Below are 22,755 nucleotides of genomic sequence, written 5' to 3' on the forward strand. Positions count from 1 at the left end.
ACTTCCAGGGGTTTCCACCCCTTGGGGTCTACCACTTTTCTTAGCCTCTGGGGGAAAACAAAGTCCAAACCACTACACTTGTTTATACTGTCAGTGAATTTCTGTCTAGAGCACATCTTGCTGAATGCTTTCTTACCTCGTACAGTGCCAGTGTATAAGGCTTCAAGGGGCTGATACTGAAAGCCAGGCCTGGCCCCTGTAAATACTTGAAATGTGTTCTCTGTTCTCTACTGCCTCTTTTTGAGCTATTCAGGTCTTAGAACCATCTAGAACCTTCCTGGGCAATTTTTGCTCGTAAGTCCTGCTGCAAAAAACAACACACCTGTGGCTTGTAATACAATGTGGAGGCTTATGAAAATAACACTTAAACATGTCTAGTGTCTATTAATAATACTACAACATTAACTTTCTCTGAGGCTCAGCTTCTCTGCACAGAATACAAAAGAAATACCTGGTATCAGAGTGATGAATTCTTGCTGGGCCCTGCAGATCAGGGAGCAGGGAGAGCCAGGAGATGCTTTGCATCATGCCAAGTTGGATACACGCTGTGTAGTGCAGCGTAGGATAATGTCAGAACACAGAAACAGCTGGCAGTCTTCAGCCATGAAGGATACTAGATTGTGTTAACATTTCCTTTGAGTTTGCACCTGAAGTCTTAAGTATTATGCAAATAAAGGGCAACATTGTGTGCTCGTGTCTACCCCTCTGATTGTATGTTGCCAGATCATAGACCTGGATGGGATTTTTAATCTTGATCTAAAATTAGACCTTGGTTTTGGCTGAGATAGAGTTAATTTTGGCTGAGATAGAGTTAATTTTCTTCCTAGTAACTGGTACAGCTCTGTGTTTTGCATTCAATATGAGAATAATGTTGGGAACATGCTGATGTTTCAGTTGTTGCTGAGCAGGACTTACACTGAGTCAAGGACTTTTCAGCTTCTCATGCTCTGCCAGGGAGGAGGCTGGGGGTGTACAAGGAGCTGGGAGGGGACACAGCAGGGAGAGTGGAGCCCAGATGGCCTAAGAAATATTCCAGAGCACATGGCACCATGCTGAGCATATAAACCATGGGGAAATCTGGCTGGGAGCTGCTCCTCAGGAGCTGGCTGAACATCGGTTGCTTGGTGGTGACCAATTCTTTTTCATTTGCATTATGTGGATTTTTTGGGGGTTATTTCTCTCTCCTATTTTTATTTTCTTTTTCTTTATTTATTATTATTGTTGCTGTTGTTGTTATTTAAAATTTATTTCAATTGTTTAACTGTTCTTACTTTAACCCATGAGTTTTGTCACTTTTACCCTTCCATTCTGTCCCCTGTCCCACCAGAGCAGGGAGTGAGTGGCTGGGGCTGATTAGTTGTCAGCTGGGGGCTAAACCATGACACCTGGCTAGGACTTTTAATCTTGATCTAACACTGAGATCAAATTTTAATGTACTAGAATATGACTACATTAAATCTCAAGAGTATTTTTGCTGTAAAATAGCATCAGTTTCTTTAAATTGTATTTTTTAAGATTCAATTAATTTTATGACAAAGTAAGAAGCAAGATGAAGTAGGAGACCAACAGAGGGAGGAAGAGTGAGAAATGGGTCTAGTTTGTCCATAAGTGTTGTATTATCAAAGCAGACAGAAAAAAGCCCGAGGAAGAACTGTTTCCAGTTTTCATTTAAGCTCCACTTTCCTGTTGTGTCCCTACAGGGATCAACTATAAACACTAGATTTGAAAAATGAAAATGTACCACTTTTTTGTTATAATCCAATAATAAGCCCCTTTCTGCTAATTTTTTAGTAAGCCATAAGCTTTATTATGTTAACCAAGCCCACAAACATTTTTTGCATAATCTACTGGATGGAAGATCACTTTCACAGAAACCTTCCATTACTCAAAATGTTCGTAAACAGCAGACTTTGACATTTATTACCAACAGCTGCTGGTTATTCTGCAAAGCAATGCCACTCATTATGGCCTTAAATGCTACCTAAGGTCTGTCTGGTTTTAGGTCTTCTAACTATGCTTTATGCAGCACCTTGCTATAACTTATTACTGAACATGATTCCACCAAAACATTCTGCAAAAAGCAGGTTGCAAGTTGTTATTTCAGATACAGGAGTTGCTAAAAATGATTACTCCTTATTTCCAAGGGCTGTCTAATAGTGCTTTAAATTAAGCTTCTTTAATGCATATTTAACTTAGAACTAAGTAAGCCTAGTCTGAGGTGTTGTTCATTTACAAACTAGCTGCTAAAATCATGAGGATTACCAAATGTGCTTAGTTGTTGATCTGCTCTGCATCTTTACAGTGTCGTACTCTCACCCCATACTGACTAACTGCAATTTAATTACATAGTTCTTAGTAGCCAGAACAAGTAACTGGGGTGAATATTAAATAGTTATATTATTTTTCCCATAACATGTGTTACCTGTTGTTACAAATGAACTTCAGTATAATTCTGTAATGAAGGCTTATTAATGGAGAGAAGTTTATTTGTCGTTTGAACTTCCTTCTGTTTGAGGGATTTAACCTTAAGTGCAAGACTGTATAAATATATAGCCACTATTTCCTCTCAGCTTGCAAGTCAAGAAATTGGAGGGGAAAATGTCTGCAAAAGAGGACAAACAAAGATGTGGAGTCACCACAGGCCGCCTATTGCATTATTCATTCAATTATTCACTTGTGCATTACCCACAGACCTGCCAAAAGTCTTGGGAAGTGTACCAGCTCTACTCATCACTGGTAATCAGCTGCTCTTCCTCATCCCCCCAGATGTTTTACAATCAGTCCCATTCTCTTGCTTTGTGTCAGAAATGCTCCGTGGCCATTTAACCCTCCCGTGTGTTCCCACATGGCAACCTGTGTGCCAGGAATGATGCCCTTCACTGTTGGCTTGGGCACTGATAGTCTTCAGGACTTATTTACTTCATCTTGGTACATCAAATATCCCTCCTCTCATCAGTCTTTCTCATAATCCATCTCAGGTTTGTCATCTGTAAAAGATGCTTCACATAGCAATGATGGATAAGTGGTTCTCTAAATATTCTCAAAGAGAAAAGCCATGTGCTATACTACACCTTGGGCTATGTGTTGGGCTCATTTTAATTCTCAGGTAGTGCAGCTGTTGGGTTTTAGTGGATCTAATAATGATTTACATTATGGTAAATGAGAGGAGAATCAGCTGTTGAAACAATAGGACTTTACTTAATAAACAGACCTTACAGTAAAATATCTTGATCGCCACATACATATTAATTTTGTATTTTGACAAAAAAAAATACTTTATTACTGTAATGTTATCTGTCATCTGTGTACGGGAGGCCAATGTCAATTATGTTTGGGAACTGGTAGCAAGACTTATAATGGTATTTAGGCAATAAACTCCCTGGAAATCCATCCCTGGATGCAGCATATGAGAAGAGAAATGCAATTTAATTAAAGATGCTCTCTTCTTTTCCAAATACATTTAGAGAATAGTTTATCTGCCTCTTGTTTCTAATCTTTTCAGTTTTCACTTCTGAGACTACATTTTAGCTTATTTGGCAGAGAGGATGTTCCTGAGGAGCCTTCCTGCACACAGCACGTGTCCTGCTCCCTCCCCTCTGCACCCCCTCAGCAGGTTCTCTCTTTTCAGGCCGACTCAACTGGTGGTCCACAGTGTGCACGAGCTGCAAACGCCTGCTGCCCCTGGCCACCACGGGGGATGGGAACTGCCTCCTGCACGCTGCCTCTCTGGGTAAGGGGGAGTCTGCACGTGAACCCTGCTGCCAAAAACGCTCACTGCTTCTCTCCATCCCCAGTGCAGGCTCAGAAACACGGGAGGTGCAAAGACCTGCGTTAAAAGTCTGGTTTGGAGCAATATATTCTTCAAATTCCACTGAAGTTTTGTTTCCCTCAAGCATGCCTAAAGCAGGGGAATAAAAGTTTTATTAGGTTATAAAAGAAGGATAACTGGAACAGTATTAAAAAACACCAGTGATTTGCATTTTCCTCATATTTTCCTGTTCCCAGCCTAACAGCTCTGGAACAGGCAAATTCCAGGTGCTTTTGCAGGATTGTCCTCATTGTGCACAAGGAATTGCAGTCATTCTCTTGATTTTGTTAAACAGTTCTTTTGCTGTCTTCAAGAATGCAATATCAAGCTATTATCTCTCTTAGTTCCTTGTAGAGTTTCAGCATTTGGGGTGAATTAAAGTAATTTCCAATTGATTAATTAATTGTTAATACAAGATCTTTGAAGCTTGTCTGCAAATCAGTAGAAACCTGTGAAGCTGAAAATCTTTGATATGCTTTCTCTATCCTAACCTATTATGAGGAAACTTATTTTTTGTTGCAGTTGCTAAAATCTTCCACCAGCAGAACTCTTAAGAGGTGACTTTTTAAAAGCACTGGGATTTTTAATATTTTGAAGAGACTCTTCTTGTTGAAAGAAGTAATAAGAAAAGAGGTTTTGCTGTTCCCAAGTATCCTTTTATCTTTGTTCACTTCATTTTTAATTAGGAGGAATTGTATGTTATTTACAGCAAATGTTTGGAGTGTTTGGACCTGAGAACAGCAGCTGACACTGAAATGTGGCTGTCCATGGGCCCACGTCTTTGGGAGAGCTCTGCTCTCTTTTGGTGTAGGGTTACTCTTCCCAACTACATAAAGATGTTTTATTATCCTAAAATGAGATTAAAAGCCTGTGGCTGGGCATATTTTTAGGCTTTCTATCATCTTGAATGCTCGTCTCTTCAGTCGGGTGTTGAAGCCAGAGGGATTTGCCCTCATGCTGTGTGAGAGTTGGAGGCCTTTGGGTGTTGGTGTCAGCTGTGATTCTCAGCAGTGCCTGCAGTGCTCATTAACATTCCTGTGCCTGCAAACCCTGCTGGCAACTGCAGCCAAAACCAACCTGTGCATTGAATATTCCATAGCTTGCAGCAAAGTTGAAGTTGCCTGCAAGCAAACCCTGAAACAACTCAAGTCCTTAGTCGTTCCTTAATCACAGTTTAAAATTTGTTAGAATCCCTCTTGTTGTTCATGAACACATTTATACTGAGTGGTTCTTTTGGTAACCTTAAAAATGGTGAGAGAATTATTTGCTGAGGAGAATGTTAAATCATATATCAGCTGTTTGTGTTTCACTGCAGCTTGTTTCAAACTGAATGTCCTCTTGTGCTGCTTCAGGGATGTGGGGATTCCACGACCGGGACCTGGTGTTGCGGAAAGCTCTCTACACCATGATGAGAAGTGGAGCTGAGAGGGAAGCACTGAAAAGGAGATGGAGATGGCAACAGACCCAGCAGAATAAGGAGGTCTGTATGGCCTGAAGACAGTCTTATTAATACCATTTAGGGTTAAAAGCATTCTTCTGAAGTTTGGTGTGAAAGTTTCCATTGCTATCAAATTCCTTGGCCTTCCATATTGCACAGGGAAAGAGATACTTCTACTTAGAATTTTCATATCAGAATAAGAGAGAGTGTGTTTGTAGCTTTGTGGACATATCTATGCAGAGTTTTGTCCCTAAAAAGGTCTAAGTTCAGAACCTGTAGAAAATTTGGGGCTGCAAAACCAAATATATAATTTAGCTGTCACAAGTGTTATAAAATGAGGGCATGAAATCCACAAGAGAGAGAAACTCCCATTTGGGAGAGATTTCCCAGAATGGGGAATTGGGATTCTTGGAGCTGCAACCAAATATGGTTTGGATGTTTCTTAACTAAAATTATTTGGTAGATTTGGTTTGACTGTTGATTGAAAGCTGTACTTCAACATGTTATTTTCTGAAGATGGCTGTGCCTAAACAGTGTCTAGGAAAGCCCATTTCAGGAGTAATCCTGGATGCAAACAAGTGAATATGCTTCGATGTTTGTGGCATATTTGTAATCTGGTTTTTGTTGGCAGCAGTCAGTGAGGACACAGCTGAGCTGTGACTGACTCAGCTGTTACAGGCTACCTGAAAAAACAGGGGTACAGAAGCACTTTTATACCATTTTTGCTCTTGAACAGAAGGAGAAAGCATCACCTGTCTGCCCAGGAGAGCATTCATAGTAGTTCCAGATACTGGGAAGGAAGCAAACCTCCAGAAATGGGCAGTAAAGCACGTTAACCATGGTTACAAGGAATTCTGTGTGAATAAGTGGCTCTCAGGAGTGGAGCACTGTGTTAGCAGCAGAGACCCACATCTGGAAATATAATCCACTATGCAGTTAGTTGAGATAGTTTTTAATAAGTTAATATTCTTTCACCTAAATAGAAATGTTGAACTATTAATGGTCCCAGAAATTAAACCATGTCCTGTGTGAAACACAAATCAGTCAGTGCTAAAGGCTGCTGCAGAACTCTGCTTCCATTGTGTGCCAGCAGGATGTAAAGCCCTTCCCTCTCTCCCCCAGTCAGGGCTGGTGTACACAGAGGAGGAGTGGGAGCGGGAGTGGAACGAGCTGCTCAAACTGGCATCGAGTGAGCCCCGGACACACTTCAGCAAGAACGGAGGCACCGGTGGGGGGTAAGTGCAGAGCAGGGCAGGGTCTTGGAGGGTTTGTTCTCAGCAGGAAAACGATAGAGCACAACTGAATGAAGGTGTTTACAGCACCATCAAACGGCCTTTTGACTTGTGCTTTTTTTAGCCTGGTAGAATGTAATTATCTGAATATCCTATTATAATATTTAGCATTTTCATTATGTTTTCTTGTACAGTTACCACACTAACTTGAGGTCACTTTGTATCCAAGAGTCTGAATTTAATAAATCCTAATTTCTTTGTTTCTGGAACAAGCATGTTGTCAGTCTCATTTAGCTTCAAGGAGATGAAGTGCCTCATCTCACTGAAGAAGTGCAGCTTTCTGTTTGGGGAACGCTCAGCAGGAAGGTGGCCCCTGCTTGGGTATTTTTACTAGGACACAGAATGACAGAATAACATCACACCTTCTGATAGCATTCTGCAAGAAAATGGTTTGTACCTGGATATCACCTCTTGTGTATTTGATCACAGCCATCCTCTCATATTCATACATTTATTTCAGTGCTTTTTTGCCTTGCAGTTCAAACACAAAATCTTCAATTTGTTTCTACTTTAAAATGCTGTTAACCCTAAACATACGGGAGGAGAAAAAAGTCATATTTTTGGTATTAGAGCTAAAGATTAAATATTTGGATGCAGTCTCTTTTTAAAGAGAAGGCAGAATATTGAGTTTACAGTTTGTAGTCTCATGAAGCCATTCTGAAAAATCAATATGCTACTTCGGTCTTTGTACAGTTATTAAAAAGCTTAACTAAAAATTTGGTAATTAATGTTGCACCAGTAGGAACAGTTGCACTTTCTTTGACTATTCAAGCTCCTGTTAAACCCATGTAACATCCACAATGCCCTCAAATGCAGGAAGTATTTAAGGACTGTTTATTTAGCATCAAACTGATTCCCTGTCATCCCAGTACAGTTTGATGTTGCTGGAAGGTTCTGCAGAGGGTTTGTCTGTGTTTCTAAGAACCACATCTGATTCTTTTCTTGCCCAGTTCCCTGGCTGTTTATCCACACTGATTCCATGGGCAGGCTGATTGCAGCTGCTCTGAGTGCACTCTGCAGAGTTGCAGTGTTTGTTACTACCCAGTGCTACCAGGAAGGCAAGGGAGGGGTGTGTTTTCTTGAAGACCAGCTCAGTCTGTGTGTTTAATCTTTCTATGATACTCAATTCGTAGCATTTCAGTCAATGAGCTTATTATAAACAGAACCAGACAAACTGATGGTCTCAGGCAAAAACCCAGTACTGTCTCCTGCCTTTCATTTAGTTCAGATGTTCAGAATGTAAATGGAAAAATACGGAAATATATTTGTGAAAAAGTTTGGGATGAAACAGTACCTACAACACTTAAATACCCCTGATCCACATATAGAATCTGCTTTAAATAATGTGATATGATAAACCATCCCTCACTTTCAGTGCAGTTCTTTCCAACAATAGGATTATTGATCAGCCTTAAGAATGCAGAAGCTTTAATTTTTGTGTCTAGTGTTTATCACTAAAAATATTTAGTGTTTGTTTACTTGGTGCATAATTTTCTTTAGCTACTGTTTCCCCTGCAGAAAATTCCATGTGGTGATAAGTAAATTGACAAAAGAAGGCAGACAACACAATGAGAGTAACAAAGTCCGTAGACGTTCTCTGGGCTGTGAAAGAATATATTTTCCTTTTGACTCTATTATGTTAAACATAGGTAATTCTACAAATGCAGGAGGACATTGCTTAGAAAATTGTCAGCCATAATGTGTCTCATTTTCTTCTGTTTTGAAGCTAAAAAAGAGATTTATTTTCATTTTAGTCTCTAGTTTGTTTCCTATCTTTGTAGGTATTTTCCTGTTGATACAGTTCAGTGTTCTAATGCAGCTCAGTTTGTATTTCTATTAAATTTGGTCATTCAGCCCCAGTTTTCTCTGGCCTTATTCTATCTGTTTCATTCTATATGTTTCACATACATAGCATCTGCTAGTCAGAGATGCCCTCAAATGTTGCATTTGCCAGGCATCAACCACCTTTACCTTCAGTTCCCAGGTCCTTACACAGGGGGTAGTACTATTACATAAAGAAGCAATTTAAGTTGGGTTTAATGTTCTCATCATGGCTTGCATTTATCTTTTTTGCAAATCTAAATAAAGTAAGTATAAATGGGCAACAGTTAATTTTTCCTGTGAACACTGAAAGAAGAATCAGGCAAGAAACAGCCCATTAAACATGCGAATATGTATTTCTCCTTACATTCATTTCAAAGACAGAATGAATGTGGCAGAATGAATTACTTTCTCAATTTAATGATCCCATGTTCAAAGTAGGGCCTTTGATAAGGAAAAGGAATATCAAAATAGTATTTATGAGAGGGGGGTACATTATGTCTTCTTGTTAGGTGCTATATTAAGAAAGCTTGCCCATCAGTCTTTGAACTGTAGATGAGATGAATTTTCCTTTGGTGTCAGAATTAGCTAAAGCATCAGAAGTTGTATCTGCTTCAAAAGAATTCAGTCAGAAAAGCTGAGTCTGGAATTGTGCTTCCTCATTCACCTGCAAGCTCATTTTAGTTATTTTTCAGAGTGAACTACGTGCAGAGGAGATCAGTTGTCACTAAATCTCCCAAGATCCTTCCTTTGAGAGCACTCTTGTTCTGAGGCTGGGAAGTTGGAAAGAAAGAAAAAGGGAACACAGGAAAACCTGGTTCATAAGTTCTTATTTCCAACATGTAAAATCCTCCAAGCACTAAAGCAGACCAAACCAACTCATTATGAAGCAGATTCTTGTTTTGAAACAGATTTGCACATCTTTCTGTAAACGTAAAAAATGAATTCTAGATTAACATAATTGCTTCATTTATCTCCATTTACCAGCAAAGCCAGGGGTACTGAACTGAAGCAACTGCTTTGAAAAAAGGAAAATGTCTTGTACTCTGTTTTGTGTTGAGAACCTAACTGTTGCCATCCTGCTTAAGAGAAAATTCCAACTCCCTCCTTCCCTGTGCAGCCTTCTGCCAGTCAGAGCCTGTTGCTGGATTGAGCAGCACTGTTGTTACTCACTTGTTGCAAACCTGGGTGTTGTGTCGTGGGCTGAGCTAGTGCAGGTTTGGGAAGCATGAACTCTGTCACCTGTAGCCTGTCTCTATGCTGCTGACATTATCTTATTAATAGAATCAAGGGATTTTAAATGGGGAAGAAGGGAGAGAATACTGCTGTAATCCGTCCGTGTGTTGTTGGAGTTTTATTTAAGGCAGAAACCCCAAACATTTAGACAGGAAATACCTCTCAGATGCAGGTGTTCTCTGAGGTTCTGGACTTGGTGAGGTATTGAGAACATACAGTTCTTCATACACAACTACTGAAGCCATCCAAGGCCCTCATCTTATAGAGAATTTAGTTTAGACCATTTAACAAAGAAATGCCTTTAAAGTGACTTTTATCTGATCTGGTGTGTGTTATAGGAGTAATATTTCTTTTAAACTGTCCTGTATATGCAGCAATTACAGGGCAGAGATAGAAAATGGTTCATTATAACAGTGTATCTTTTGATTATTAGCTGAAGTTTGTAATGGCTGACACATCTTTTCATCTGGCCTATTTGCTGTTCATGTAACTTGTACTGAAGCCAAACACAGCCTGGAAACATTCAAACTGCCCAGTGATTCAGATATGGGACTCAAAGAATTCACATTCTGTGTCTCCTTTAGTCAATGCAAAATACCTTTTTTTTCCTGAAGAATGAAAGACTGTCCCAGGGCTGTGCCATTTTCTGTGTCTGAGCTGAAGCTCAGTGCTGAACACCTTTAAGGAAATAACAGACAGGTTCCTCACCTACAGCAGGAATTTGGACTTGCTGTTGAGCTGCAGCTGTGCTTTATGTTGGTTTTTATCTGAGAATTGTTAAGCAGGAAAAGAAGAGGTGTCAGAAATGAAATGGTGGCAAATAGAGATGCAAACTCAGACGTCATTCTATCTCATGCTTCTAACAGACCTCCAGGCTGGAGAGCTTTACACTTGCCATGTTGTCTCAGCGCCTCTCACTGTCTGTGGGCATTGCTCTCGTGCTCTGCATGAATCCAAAACTCAGCCTGAACTTGGAACAGCCATTTTGAGTCTGTTGGACTCACTGAGAATCCGGAGGCTCTGGGTGGGGGAGAAGAGCAAGGAGAAGAGCTCCATAGGGAGCTGTTTAGAAGGAAATCCAAGGACAGGAAAACAGATCTTTCTCAGAGTTTCCAGGCAGCAGAGGAGCAGCCAGCACACAGCCAGGTGGAACAGCAGGGGAGGTGACTTTCCCAGTCTAGCTTTTTGGAAAAGGTTTTCTTGCTTTGCTGGCTGCAGTACAAATTAGATTTTCCATAGGGGAAAGAGTCTCTCTGGAGTGATGAGTAGGTGTCCACTGTGTTTGGACTGCAGGTATCAGTGGTCCTGAGATTTTTATTTTTGTCTGTTTGGGTTTTTTTCCTGTTAATGTGCTCTTATAATCAAGATAAATTATTTAGTCAGAGTGCTCTGGTTGAGCAGGATTGTGCAATGCAGATCTGTGTGTAAGTGGATTTCATCATTTAAAGTTAGCTTTAAATGAACAGAGGAATTAATTTCAGTTTCCTAAATTTTCTTTGCTTCCACGTTATATTGACAAAATTATTTTGTCCACAATTTTCATGGCCATGTAGCTAGCATAAATAAAGATCCATGGAAAAAAGTGGAATGATAAGCAGATCAAAGGATGTGGTAGGTTGCCATGGACACTTGTTAATGATGATTTTTTCATTCTCATTAATCTTTAGCAAAATTCATACTGAATCCTCAGCAGTGCTACTGAAATAACACAAAACAGCCCACATGAATTACTGGCACTGATGATACAGAACTGGACACTGGAAAGGTTTCCCAGAGGGGTTGTGAAGGGACTCAAAGGTGTCTGGACACGGCCTGGGGCAGCTCTGGGAGGCCCTGCTGGAGCAGGGCTTGGACAAGGGACCTCCAGAGCTCCCTCACCACCTCAGCCACTCTGACCCTGGGACAGGGAGTGATGGAACGTGATGTGTAACACAAGAGAAGGGGTTTGAAAACTCTGAATTTGGTCATAGCTAGTGAATGAAGCAACTTGATGTGATACTGGAGAGTAAAGGTGCCCAGTGGAATTTTGGAGTTTGTGCAGTTGGGCATGTCACCAGCTGAGCAAAGGGACAGAGATCCTTCTGAGACAGCTGCATCTGGAATGTGCCTTCCAGTTCTAGAAACCTCATCAACTAGGAGATGAGGAATAATTAGAGGATTTGAAAAAAAAAAATTAGGACTGATAGTCAGGAAATACTAATTGAGAAAATAGCTGGAAATCTTTCTGGCACATTGTCTTGCCAATAACAGGATTCTCCTGACTGCCCTTTGGCTAAAAAATTGCTCTGAGGGTGACATAGGACTGCAAATGCTGAAAAACTGTCACAACCAACCATGGAGAAGAGTTCAGTGAGGAGTATGGGAAGAAATTATAAAATGGGGAATTTAGTTTGAACATCAGGGAAAAATTCCTGATGAGTTTGGGTAATGGGAGGAGGGATATGGGGAAGGACATTCACTCGATCAGTGAATGTCTCCTGCATCAGCCTCCCTGAAAGCAGGTGAAATTCAGCTCATTGGAAAATCTAATAGGACAGTGAATCTCCAGTTCCTTACACAGGTAACCCCTCCCCATCTTAAAAAAAAAGTTTTGTAACAATCAAAAAAAAAAAGCTGACAACTTTGTCAGTTAAATTCCCCCTGCTCAAATTGATATCAGTGTTTCTTACATTGCCAAGGTAAACTCACCTGAACTAGAAAGGCAGTGTAGGATCTGTGTGCCAAGGGTGACACGTGAAATTATGATTTCTGTGACAAAAGTAGATTTACTCCAAAAGCTTGGCTAAGAATCACCTTTTCTATTCCTGCTAGGCTACCAAACAATATCAGAAAGGAATTAATTTTGCTGACTACTGTACTGGCATGGAGTCTGCAAGTGAAAACGTTTCCTCTGTTGCTATTATTTTATTTCAAAAATGCATTCTCCTTCCCTGTTTCCTATGGTACCTATTTCAATAATTGGAATATGTGTTTCAGAAGAGTGGGATATAAGTGACAATGAAGGATGAACAGCTGCTGGGATGTGCTGATTCACTGAAGTTCCAGTGGTTGGTTCAAGCTGGCTCAAAACAGTCTCAATGCTGTGTCTTCCAGAGTGGATAATGCAGAAGACCCAGTGTATGAGAGCCTGGAAGAGTTCCATGTTTTTGTCTTAGCCCACATTTTGAGAAGACCTATTGTTGTAGTAGCAGACACGATGTTACGAGACTCAGGGGGAGAAGGTAAGAGCTTGGTTGGACATCTCCACTCCTCTGGAAATGGAATCAATCCTAACCTGCCACACACAACAGACCCAACTGTCACATACCTGGGTGTTTAGGGGAGAGCTGCTGCCTTCTTTTGAAAGAAAAAACAAACCAGAAAGCACAGAATGATGCTCAATCCATTTCTGTTAGATAAAAGTAAAAACTACGGGATAATCATGTAAGTCCTGATGAAAATCTGTTTATCTAGATATTGGCTATTAAACTTAATAGCCATCACATTACAGAACACAATGCAATTGTGATTGGTTTAGGTTAACAAGGTTCTAATTTTGCTGTGTTATTTTGGTGTCCCTTAAAACCCTGCAGAAATCAATCTAATCTTTGAAAAATTGAATTTTGAATGTGTGTGTCTTGGATTTTTGTTTTTAATAACTCCCTTGCAGCTTATCATTCAAACATTTCCAGAATGTTTTATTCAGTTTGCACACGTGAGCACACAAATGTTGGAGCCAGCTGGACACTGTCTGAGCAGGACTTGAAGGATTAAATTCACTTCACTCACTTTCTACAACGAACTAACAGAATACTAGTTCATGATAGTGTGTTGCTTAACTAAAGGGGGATGTCTGGTTGGTTAAAGGAAGATGTTAAACAGGTGATGGAGTTCACAGGAATTTACTTCCACAGGAAAATGCTGGGTGGTAATTTCAGTTTCCATTCAAATTATGAACTACAAGTAATGGCTGTAGATGACTCGGTAAGTTGTGGAAAAACACCTGAAAGACAATGCAGCCACTGATCACAGCCAGCATGGGCTCACAAGGGGAACTCATTTTGAAAATATTTCAGCAATAAAGATTCGTATTTTTGTAGCAAAAGGAAAAAATAATTGGTCAGAAGCAAACACGTTGAGAGAATTTTCCTGCCCAAACTTGCTGTTCCCATAATTATATATAGAAACAAGTGTAGAATCTTCCAAAGCAAGATCTTCCCCTACAGATGGAGCATCCCATTCCTCTCTTTGTAGAATTTTTTGAGTCCTTCCTTAACATTACCATGCATACATACCTATGCACATTCACAGATATGTAATGTGTGGCCTATAAACATGTTTGTAAGGCACGAGCAGAGCCTGTTGCCAAAAGAATGTAGTGTATTTACTGATGATTATTAGAAAATACCCTTCTCCTTACAAGTATTACAGGAAGGTACAGATCTGCATACCTGTGTGAGTCATTGAGATTTTGTTATAAGACCTTAATAACTTTACTAGTAAACAATTAAAGCAAGGAAAAATACGTAAGAGCAGAAGGTTTTCATTATTGCTTGCTGTGTACTTACTGACATTTTTATAATTAAATTTTACCTGTTATGACTGTTTCCTGCACTGATTACTGTGCTTTAGTCTGCTCTCCAGGAGCTCTGAAAATATTGCAGCACAATTGTACAATTATTGTCTGTTCTTAAAAGATCTCCTTTTCCTTTGCAGCGTTTGCACCGATACCATTTGGAGGAATTTATTTGCCACTTGAAGTTCTCCCAAACAGATGCCATTGCTCACCTCTTGTGCTGGCCTATGATCAGGCCCATTTCTCTGCTCTTGTTTCCATGGAACAAAAAGACCAACAGAGAGAACAAGGTATGCTATAAACACAGTAACACTAGGATATATATTGAATACAATGCACAAAGTACCTTCTTCTACCTGTAGGTGTATTTAGCTATCAGAAAAGAGACAATATTCACTAAATTTTTTTGCTGCATGCTTAGGAGTAGTCTAATCACAAGCCTGGGAGCCAAGAACTCAACAGTTCTAATCCATGTGCTGTCACTGCCAGTCTTTGGCACTCACACTGTTTCTGTCAGTCAGTTCCATATATGTACATAAATGTACAGGTATAACCATAGTTACCTACAGTACTCTGGGTTCTTGAAGGCCTTTGTTAGTTTGGGTTAGTAAAGCGTTTAGAAGCTTACTATTAAAAACTCATGTAATGGAAAAAATACCTTTCTTGTAGTATGCTAAATGCACTTTTCTCATTTAAAAACATTTAGGTGAAATGTTTTTACCTTGCTGCCTTCTGTTCTGCTTTGGAACAGTGACAACAAAGTGACCAGATACTTCTGTGTCAAATTGGAGCTTCCTGGATATGGGATTGGGAGTGACAAGAGCTTCAGAACTGGATCTGTTCTTGCTTTAGTAGCCCAGGAGCTGGCTATAAGTGCCCTTATTTGCTAGAGCTGTTTGCTTAATCATAGAAAGCTGTGAGATGAACTTCTATCTGTCTTTGTTCCTTTTGTGGAGAAGGGAAAAGTGTTTTGCCAAAAACATGGTGAGGCTTTAGAAAAATTCAAGGGAGTTTTGCTTTTAGTTATGAGTCTTATTTTTTCCTGGTGATACTTCCAAGGTGTTTTAAATCCCTTATGAATGCATATAGCTGTAAGTAAATGGGAATGTGTGCTGGTTGTTGAGATGTCCTGAGTGAATTCCATTCCATCCTCCTTCATAGGGAGGTCTAGAGGCACCTAAATATCCATCCTTTGATTCCCTAACCCTGTGTGCATTCCATCTGATTTTGGATGTATTAGGCATTACCATGCCCATGCCCATTGCCATGTCAGCAGTGCTGCAGCTCTGCAAAGCAGAGAGGAAGGTGTTCACTAAAATGATGAGAAGGAGCAAGAAAGGAGCTGTTGAACAGCAGATTTTGCTGTGGTGTCTTCACACAAGAATCTGACACCTGGTTTGTCATCCCTTTGGGAGGAGCAGAGAGCTTTTACATGAGCTGTGTGAGATGGGAAGCTACACCAAGGATTGCAGGTGGTATTGGCAACCTTGTGCTGGTCAAGAGGAGACTGAATCATAAGACTGAAATGGAGAAGAAGGTTGATCTAGGTGTCAGATACTCAAGATGTCAGATATTCAATGGGAAAAATCAGTCCAGTCCAACTCCTTGGCCTCCACTGGCACAGAACTGTTTTAGGGATTTGTAGGCAGGTGCTTGGGAATATCTCTGGCCTTGGCATTATGTGCTGGGACATTGGAGCTGCCTTCCAGCCCTCAGGCAGTAGAAGAACAGCCCTTAGGAAAATGCTTTTCACATAGGAAAACCCTGAGGTATGATGTGAAACACCTTCTGAGAAATGTAAGTCTGAAAAGCAAATCTATCCCATTTCAATGCAAAAATGTGATATGAATGAAGCTGGAGTTTTGGAGAACCTTTAAGGACACAATCTCACTGTTGATGGTTGCTGATGATACACTGTAAAGTTGTCTGGTGGAGTTGCCAGCGTCCATTTCTTCCTTTCTAACAACTGGGACCAGAATGATATCAGCAGACTGACAGAAACCTCATTTATCTCAGGCACATCTGTCTGCCTTCATACCAGGCTTCATGATCACAGGTCTTACAAGAGCCTCTGTGTGTAACTAACTGGATACACAGAACTGAACTCTCTCTGCAATAACTTTGCAGTCAGGGGAACTGCCATCCACCAAACCTTTTGCTGTTGTTGTGTCCTCCAAGGGATGGGATTGACAAAAGGTAGTGAGGGACACTACGGTTCAGCTGCTCTGATCCTGCCTGTCCCATGTATTCCTGTTAGTCACACACTGCAAGATCTTGGGTTTGATAACAAGATTATATATTTGATTTCTCCCACAAGTGCTAGGGAAAACTGTCTTTCTGTAGGATTTTCCTACACCTGTATTGCCACAGGAAAGGTGCTGGGAGAGAAAACCCTACCAAATATCCAGCACAGCATCAGAAACATTAAATACTGGTTTTCATGTTCATCCAGGTTAATTACAAGGGTCAGTGAATCAAAGTAGTATTTGTTTTGTATGACCCAGCTGTACATGTCTTACTGCAGGGCTTTGAATACCCAGGCTCCAGTTCTGTGGAGCAGCAGAGAGCATTTGGCATTTGTTCTGGGATGAAGGGAATGCTTTGGCTTTCAGCTGCCAGGCTGGTTGCTGTTGGAGACCAGAGCAACCACAGCATTCCTGTTGTTCTCCCTGCTGTGGCAGGAAGTAGGTTGGCACAAGGATGCTCCAGCAGTGCTGGGTTTGTACCTCATCAGCAGAGCCATGCTCTGGCACACGAGGGCAGAGCCATGGCTGTGAAATGTGCCAGTAACAGTGGCACAGGTTCAAAACCAAACAGATTTGGAACTATCAGAATGCAAGTGAGAGCTCAGAGCTCCACCTTCTTAAAAGGAGCCTAGCCCGGCCATTTGTAACCTGGAGTATTCCTGCTCTGTGTAACCAGGTGTCAGGAGCAGCCTCTGGAGCTGTCTGAGCTACTGCATGTACAGTCACATGTGTTTCAGCTGGTGCTCAGCTTTCTTGGGGAGGAGGCAATATGTCTGTATTTGAGAAATATGTAGGGTCAAATAAATACTGATGTGAATGCCTGAAGTCCTTCTTTGGCACAGAGTCCTGTATCAGATAATTAAAATGCTCCTATAAATTTATATAAAGAGAAAACACACTAAGATCATCTTGTCTGGAGAGGATTTAAACCACATTTTGACATGTCTTTCTACTAGCACACAGCTGATGTTCTGCTGGCTGCCAGAGGGCCTGTCATTTTGAAATCCAGTGTCTGATTAAAAACCTATAAATATTTTTATATCCAAGCAGGCTCTATTGATGCAGATGTTTTGTATCTTTGTTCATGGAAACACAGCCTGGCGTTCAGCTGCCCCTAAGGCTGCTTCCTTGAACCTGGAGCTTCCCCCATGCTGTGCTCCCTCCGAGTGCAGTCCGGGTGTGACAGGGGTGACACTGGTTTGGGACAGCAGTGTGTCAGTCTCGGGCTCACTGTTTTATTTTACCAGCATTATAAGATGAATAATGACACTGGAGGTGTGAAGATGAGTACTGGGAAACACTGTGACTTCCTTCACACACACACCCAGCTGAGGAATGGCAGGAAAGTCCTCACTGTGTCTTAAACTGCTGTGGATGAACTGCTGGTCAAACATCCCGTGTGTTGGGGCTGGTAGGCTGTGTTCTGAGTTGTGTGGCTCCAGCTAGGGAGTATCCAAAGCCAAGTGCAACTGCACCAAAGCTGCAAACTCTGATGTAGCTGTGCCTCTGCGAGGTGCTGCAATCTGGCGGGTTTGCTTTTGGAATTAATGTGAGGGATCCTGCTTGCAGTCATGATATAAAAATACTTTTCTGCTAGGAACGTTGGGAATCCTACAGGAAACTGTGGTTATCAAACACAGTTCCCTGAGAGAGGAAATCTCTTGCAGTGAAGACACAATTGTAAAGCTCCCTTACTTTAGCAGATATATTTTGCCCAAAGAGAGCAGTGCTTCCTACCAGCCTCAGACTGTACCTTAGAATGTCACCATTCAACTCAGAGTAACAGTTATTTGTGTGAAGATAGAGACACAGAATGTGCACAGTAGTTCAGACAACAGTGACGTGCTATAGACAATCAGCTCTAAGCTTAGTTTTGTACTTAATTTTGTATTTTAATAAAATTGAGTATCACTAAGCATTTTAATAGTTGTATTTTCAGTATCAGTAATAACAGTGAACTTTAAAAAGAACTCCTTCACAATTTGTTTATAAAGAATTATTATTACTGAATGATGGGAAAATAAGTTAGTTTCAAGCTGCCCTTAGAAAAGAAACTCATGTTTACTCTTTGAAGTTTCCCTCCCAAAGAGACTGCTCCAACTCTCTGGCAGTTCTTTGGTCCAGGCTTTCCAACATCACCTGCCCTGGGATCACATTCCCAGTTCTCTGTACCTGTAAGGTCAGGTGCTACCAGAAGTGAACTGTTGTGTAGTAAACTTATAATGCTACTCTTTTCTAAGTTGCCTTTATCCTCTAAATGATTGAGATACTGCACTGCAAGGTCGGCTGCCAGCCCAGTCAGTGCCTGCTGCTAATTCAGTTAATTGGCAGAATACGTGTTTTCCTTGGGAACCACGTTGACTGTTTTCTGTTCTTCCAGCCTCTTTGTTGCAATAATTTCACGGAATGCAGGAGGGGAAGCCCTCGTGTTACACCAGTGAGTGTGAAAAGGTGTATTCAGTGGTCACATCTGCTGTCCATTTGTTCTGTTCCTGTGCTCCAAGAACTTGCTGGACAGTGTGTGTTGAACTGGACACTTGGACTGTGCTTATTCACGCCGAGTTTGTTAAAGGCGCTAAATTCCCTTGCGGTCTGAATGCCCGTGCCTGCTCCGGCGGGATGCGCGGCCGGAGCGGGGCTGTCCCTGTGTCCCGGTGTGCCGGTGTGCCGGTGTCCCGGTGTCCCGGTGCCTGTGTCCCGGTGTCCCGGGCCGGATTTGCCGCTGCTCTCGGGAGCATCTATGTCCCGGTGCCCCGGTGTCCCGGTGTCCCTGTGTCCCGGTGTCCCGGGCCGGATTTGCCGCTGCTCTCGGGAGCATTTCCCGCATTCCCCGCCGTCACCGCCAGGGAGCGGCGTTTCCGCGCGATTTGGGGCGGTTTCGGGTGTTCTGCGCGTTCTGGATGAACAAGCCCGGCCTCGGTACAAACCGGGAGCGGTGAAAAACACAACCTTCGGTGTGACCCCGGGATGGGGCTGCACAGCACAGCCCTCGGTGTGACCCCGGGATGGGGCTGCACAGCACAGCCCTCGGTGTGACCCCGGGATGGGGCTGAACAGCACAACCCTCGGTGTGACCCCGGGATGGGGCTGCACAGCACAACCCTCGGTGTGACCCCGGGATGGGGCTGAACGGCACAACCCTCGGTGTGACCCTGGGATGGGGCTGCACAGCACAACCCTCGGTGTGACCCCGGGATGGGGCTGAACAGCACAACCCTCGGTGTGACCCCGGGATGGGGCTGAACAGCACAACCCTCGGTGTGACCCCGGGATGGGGCTGACGAGCCCCGCTGCCCTCCCAGCACGCAGGACACTGCCTGTTCTGCTGCGCGAGGAACAATCTCGTACCAAACACGCGTTACCTTTGTTTTGACAAGGGGTGTTTTCTGAACTGCAGGAGAGACTACGGACAGCACATAACTATTGCAGTCGGGTTTCAATAACTGAGTGCCCTGATGTCTGGGTGATTTCTCCAGGTTTCTTTGTCCCCTGGCTTGGCTGGAATGAATACCTGGGTGAACTCTTTAGAGGTTTAGTGTAGAAAATTAAATTCCTTGATTGGTTGGCAGAGGAGCAGCAGTGACCTGCACCATGCTGAGCATCCTACCAGGTCTTCAACAGTTTTTACCTTTTTTCCTAATGAAATGCAAGCAAATTGGTGGGTTTAATTGAAGCTGACTGGTTTTCTCTTACTTTCTTGCTGGTGATGAATGATAGACATTCTGTAACACCAGAGTGTGGTCCCTGCATGCAGAGTATAAAGCAGAGTCATTAAGAGAGGTGTCAGAAGGCAAGACAGAGAGGGGAAAGAACAGAAGAGCCAAAACTGCAATGCTGGGATATAACAGAAGTTATGGTCTTTTCACTACACTCAAGACAGACCTCATACTGACCTCTTGACTCACATATATGTTGGTCTGTGCTCTTCAATTACCTTAATTCACAGTTTGAGTCCAAAATCGCTGTAACTGCCTTTTGCTCTGTTTCTTACTGCTGATACCAATGTATTTTTAATTCTTTGACAGTGCAAAACAAAAAGGTGCTAAACCGAAAAGGCAAAATAATTAACAAGTATGTGAATCTGTGATTCTGAGAGCCAGGCAGGAATACTGCCACTTTTTACTGCTTTCTGGTATTGTAATGACTCTGTCTCCAGGAAATGTTTATTGTGCATTACAGAATGGCCATGTTGTTCTTTCAGAGGTCTCCCCTCCTCCACAGGTGACTCTTGTTCATTCCAGGAGCAATCAGGGTATTAAATCAGGGTATTCTGTTGCACACGCAGAAGGACAGGGAGGTGGAGCCCGGTATAAATCACTTGTGGTGCTCTGATGAGACAGTTCTGCTGCACACTCAAACCCTGCCCTTCCTGCAGCAGCCATTCTGCTTTTCACAGCTGAGTCTTCTCTTTTTGTTATTTTTGTTCCCCCCACCCCAATCCTTGTTTCTTCTCTGCTTCAGCCGTGATCCCCCTGACTGACTCTGAACACAAGTTACTGCCTTTGCACTTTGCGGTCGATCCTGGGAAAGACTGGGAGTGGGGAAAAGATGACAATGATAACACCAGACTGGCCAAGTAAGACCTTTCTGTAACTTCAGTGTTAAGCAGTAAAATGTCTTGAGCTGTACCTGGTTGGAGTACTGGGAGAGCTGCCAGGGCTTTGTTCTTGTTCTCTGGTTACGTGGCAGAAGACATGGGTGGGTCTCCAGCTGATGGTCACAATTCAGGCTGCTGTTACACCTCTCCCTGTTATGAAGTATTGCTTTTTCTTTCAGGCTTTTTGACTGTTCCTTTCTTTTTTTCATCTTTAGTTTGATTCTGTCTCTTGAGGCAAAGCTTAACCTTCTGCACAGCTACATGAATGTAACATGGATACGCATCCCTTCCGAGACACGGGTAAGGTCACCTCCCCCTCGCTCCAAACAGCCAGAGACACAGGGCATGGAGGGTGTTGGGGAGAGAGGGCTGCCTGGAAACCTCAGTGTCCCAGCAGCAGGGACAAGTCACTCATGGCTCACTGACACTGCAATCAGGCTTATGGATTTATCTGGTTATTTACTCTAATAACACAGTTGCTTGTATATTTTTTGCTGAACTGTATTTTCTAGCTTATCTTTCTGTTACATTTTCAGTAGCCTGTGTAGTTTAAAGAAACCTTTTATCACCATTGTTTTTTCAGAAGTTTGGCTTGCTCTCCTAATGCCACTGTTAAGTCACCAATCCCAAGTCCTTTGTGAGGATGCATTGCCCCCCCTGGACAGCTCCCAGTTTAGAGTGGCTGACAAAAGGCCACAGACAGGCTCTGAACTGGAGCCTGACTCTTCCAGAGAGCTATTTTAGAATCATGCCCAGCTGGCACCTACTCAGCTGCAAATTTCTCTGCAAACTGCATTGAATAGATCGAGGGGTTAGTCTGGAGGCTAAAGGTTGCTAGGAGAGCATGGAGGTGATTTAGGCAGCCTGCACAGATGGGGCTTGAACAGAGGAACAGAACACAAAAGGAGAAAGCATTTAGCAACCTACAAGAGGGGGAAAATCCATTTTTCTACAGTTTCAACACTAGCAGCTACCACATGATAAAAAGGAGAGGCAAAATGGTCCTGTATTTGTAAGTGGTGAATGTGGAACCTGGGTTACCTGTCCCTGCTGACACTGTGATGGTCAGGTCACAGCAGCACTGTCACCTCTGCTCCCAGCTGGGTGGTGGGTGCTCAGGGATCCCTGAGAGACAGGGGACATGGAAGTACCCAGGGACAAGAAGCAGGCAGGTATTTCTATACCACAAGTATATACATCTACAGGTTACCCCTCCCTGAGTCCTTGTGGTTAGTTAAGTGTTCCCTATTTATCTCTAGCAGATTTTGGCTTTGTGGTGCCTGAAAGCAAGACTAAGTTTTGCAGGAGTTAATGAACAGAGTCCTGTTTTAAAGTACCCTAGGATCCATGTTATTGCATTGTCAAGAAAGATGTTTTATCATGTTACCTAAAATATAAAGTGGAACTTGGATTTGTGACACCAGTTTTATCTGCACTGCATTTCCAATAAGAATGAAAGCACATAATTGTGTTCCTCAGCCTTCTGGCTTAAGTTTAATGTGTGATATTCCAGGTGAGACATTCAGCTCTGCTGCATTGTACCTTTGATTTTCACGCACCAGAGACCCGAGCAATGAAAAAGTCAGTTTAAATAAGTCGGGTTTTGAACATAATGGATTTTGAAATATTGCTTCATGCAGGCTTGTGTGCTGGATCCCCCTCACAGCTTTCAGCAGCACCTCGTTCCCCTTCCATGGCAATGTCAGCAGTTCCTTTCCCTGCTGGCTCAGGGACAGCCCCTGGAGGTGCTCCCTGTGGAGTG

At 42.3% G+C, this 22,755-nt stretch overlaps 1 protein-coding gene across 2 annotated transcripts in view; it reads left to right on the forward strand.

Moving 5' to 3' along the window:
• OTUD7A (OTU deubiquitinase 7A) overlaps positions 1-22,755 on the forward strand; it is a 48,317-nt gene that overhangs the window by 23,693 nt on the left and 1,869 nt on the right. For both annotated transcript variants that reach the window (XM_029963151.1, XM_029963152.1), the window contains exons 5-11: positions 3,629-3,730; positions 5,161-5,288; positions 6,369-6,481; positions 12,689-12,816; positions 14,291-14,440; positions 20,858-20,972; positions 21,209-21,293. In XM_029963151.1, coding sequence (XP_029819011.1) covers positions 3,629-3,730; positions 5,161-5,288; positions 6,369-6,481; positions 12,689-12,816; positions 14,291-14,440; positions 20,858-20,972; positions 21,209-21,293 — 821 coding nt within the window. The remainder of the gene's footprint in view (positions 1-3,628; positions 3,731-5,160; positions 5,289-6,368; positions 6,482-12,688; positions 12,817-14,290; positions 14,441-20,857; positions 20,973-21,208; positions 21,294-22,755) is intronic.

The sequence above is a fragment of the Manacus vitellinus genome, unplaced genomic scaffold (genome assembly GCF_001715985.3).
Source record: "Manacus vitellinus isolate BGI_N305 unplaced genomic scaffold, ASM171598v3 scaffold_53_pilon, whole genome shotgun sequence".
Taxonomy (NCBI): domain Eukaryota; kingdom Metazoa; phylum Chordata; class Aves; order Passeriformes; family Pipridae; genus Manacus; species Manacus vitellinus.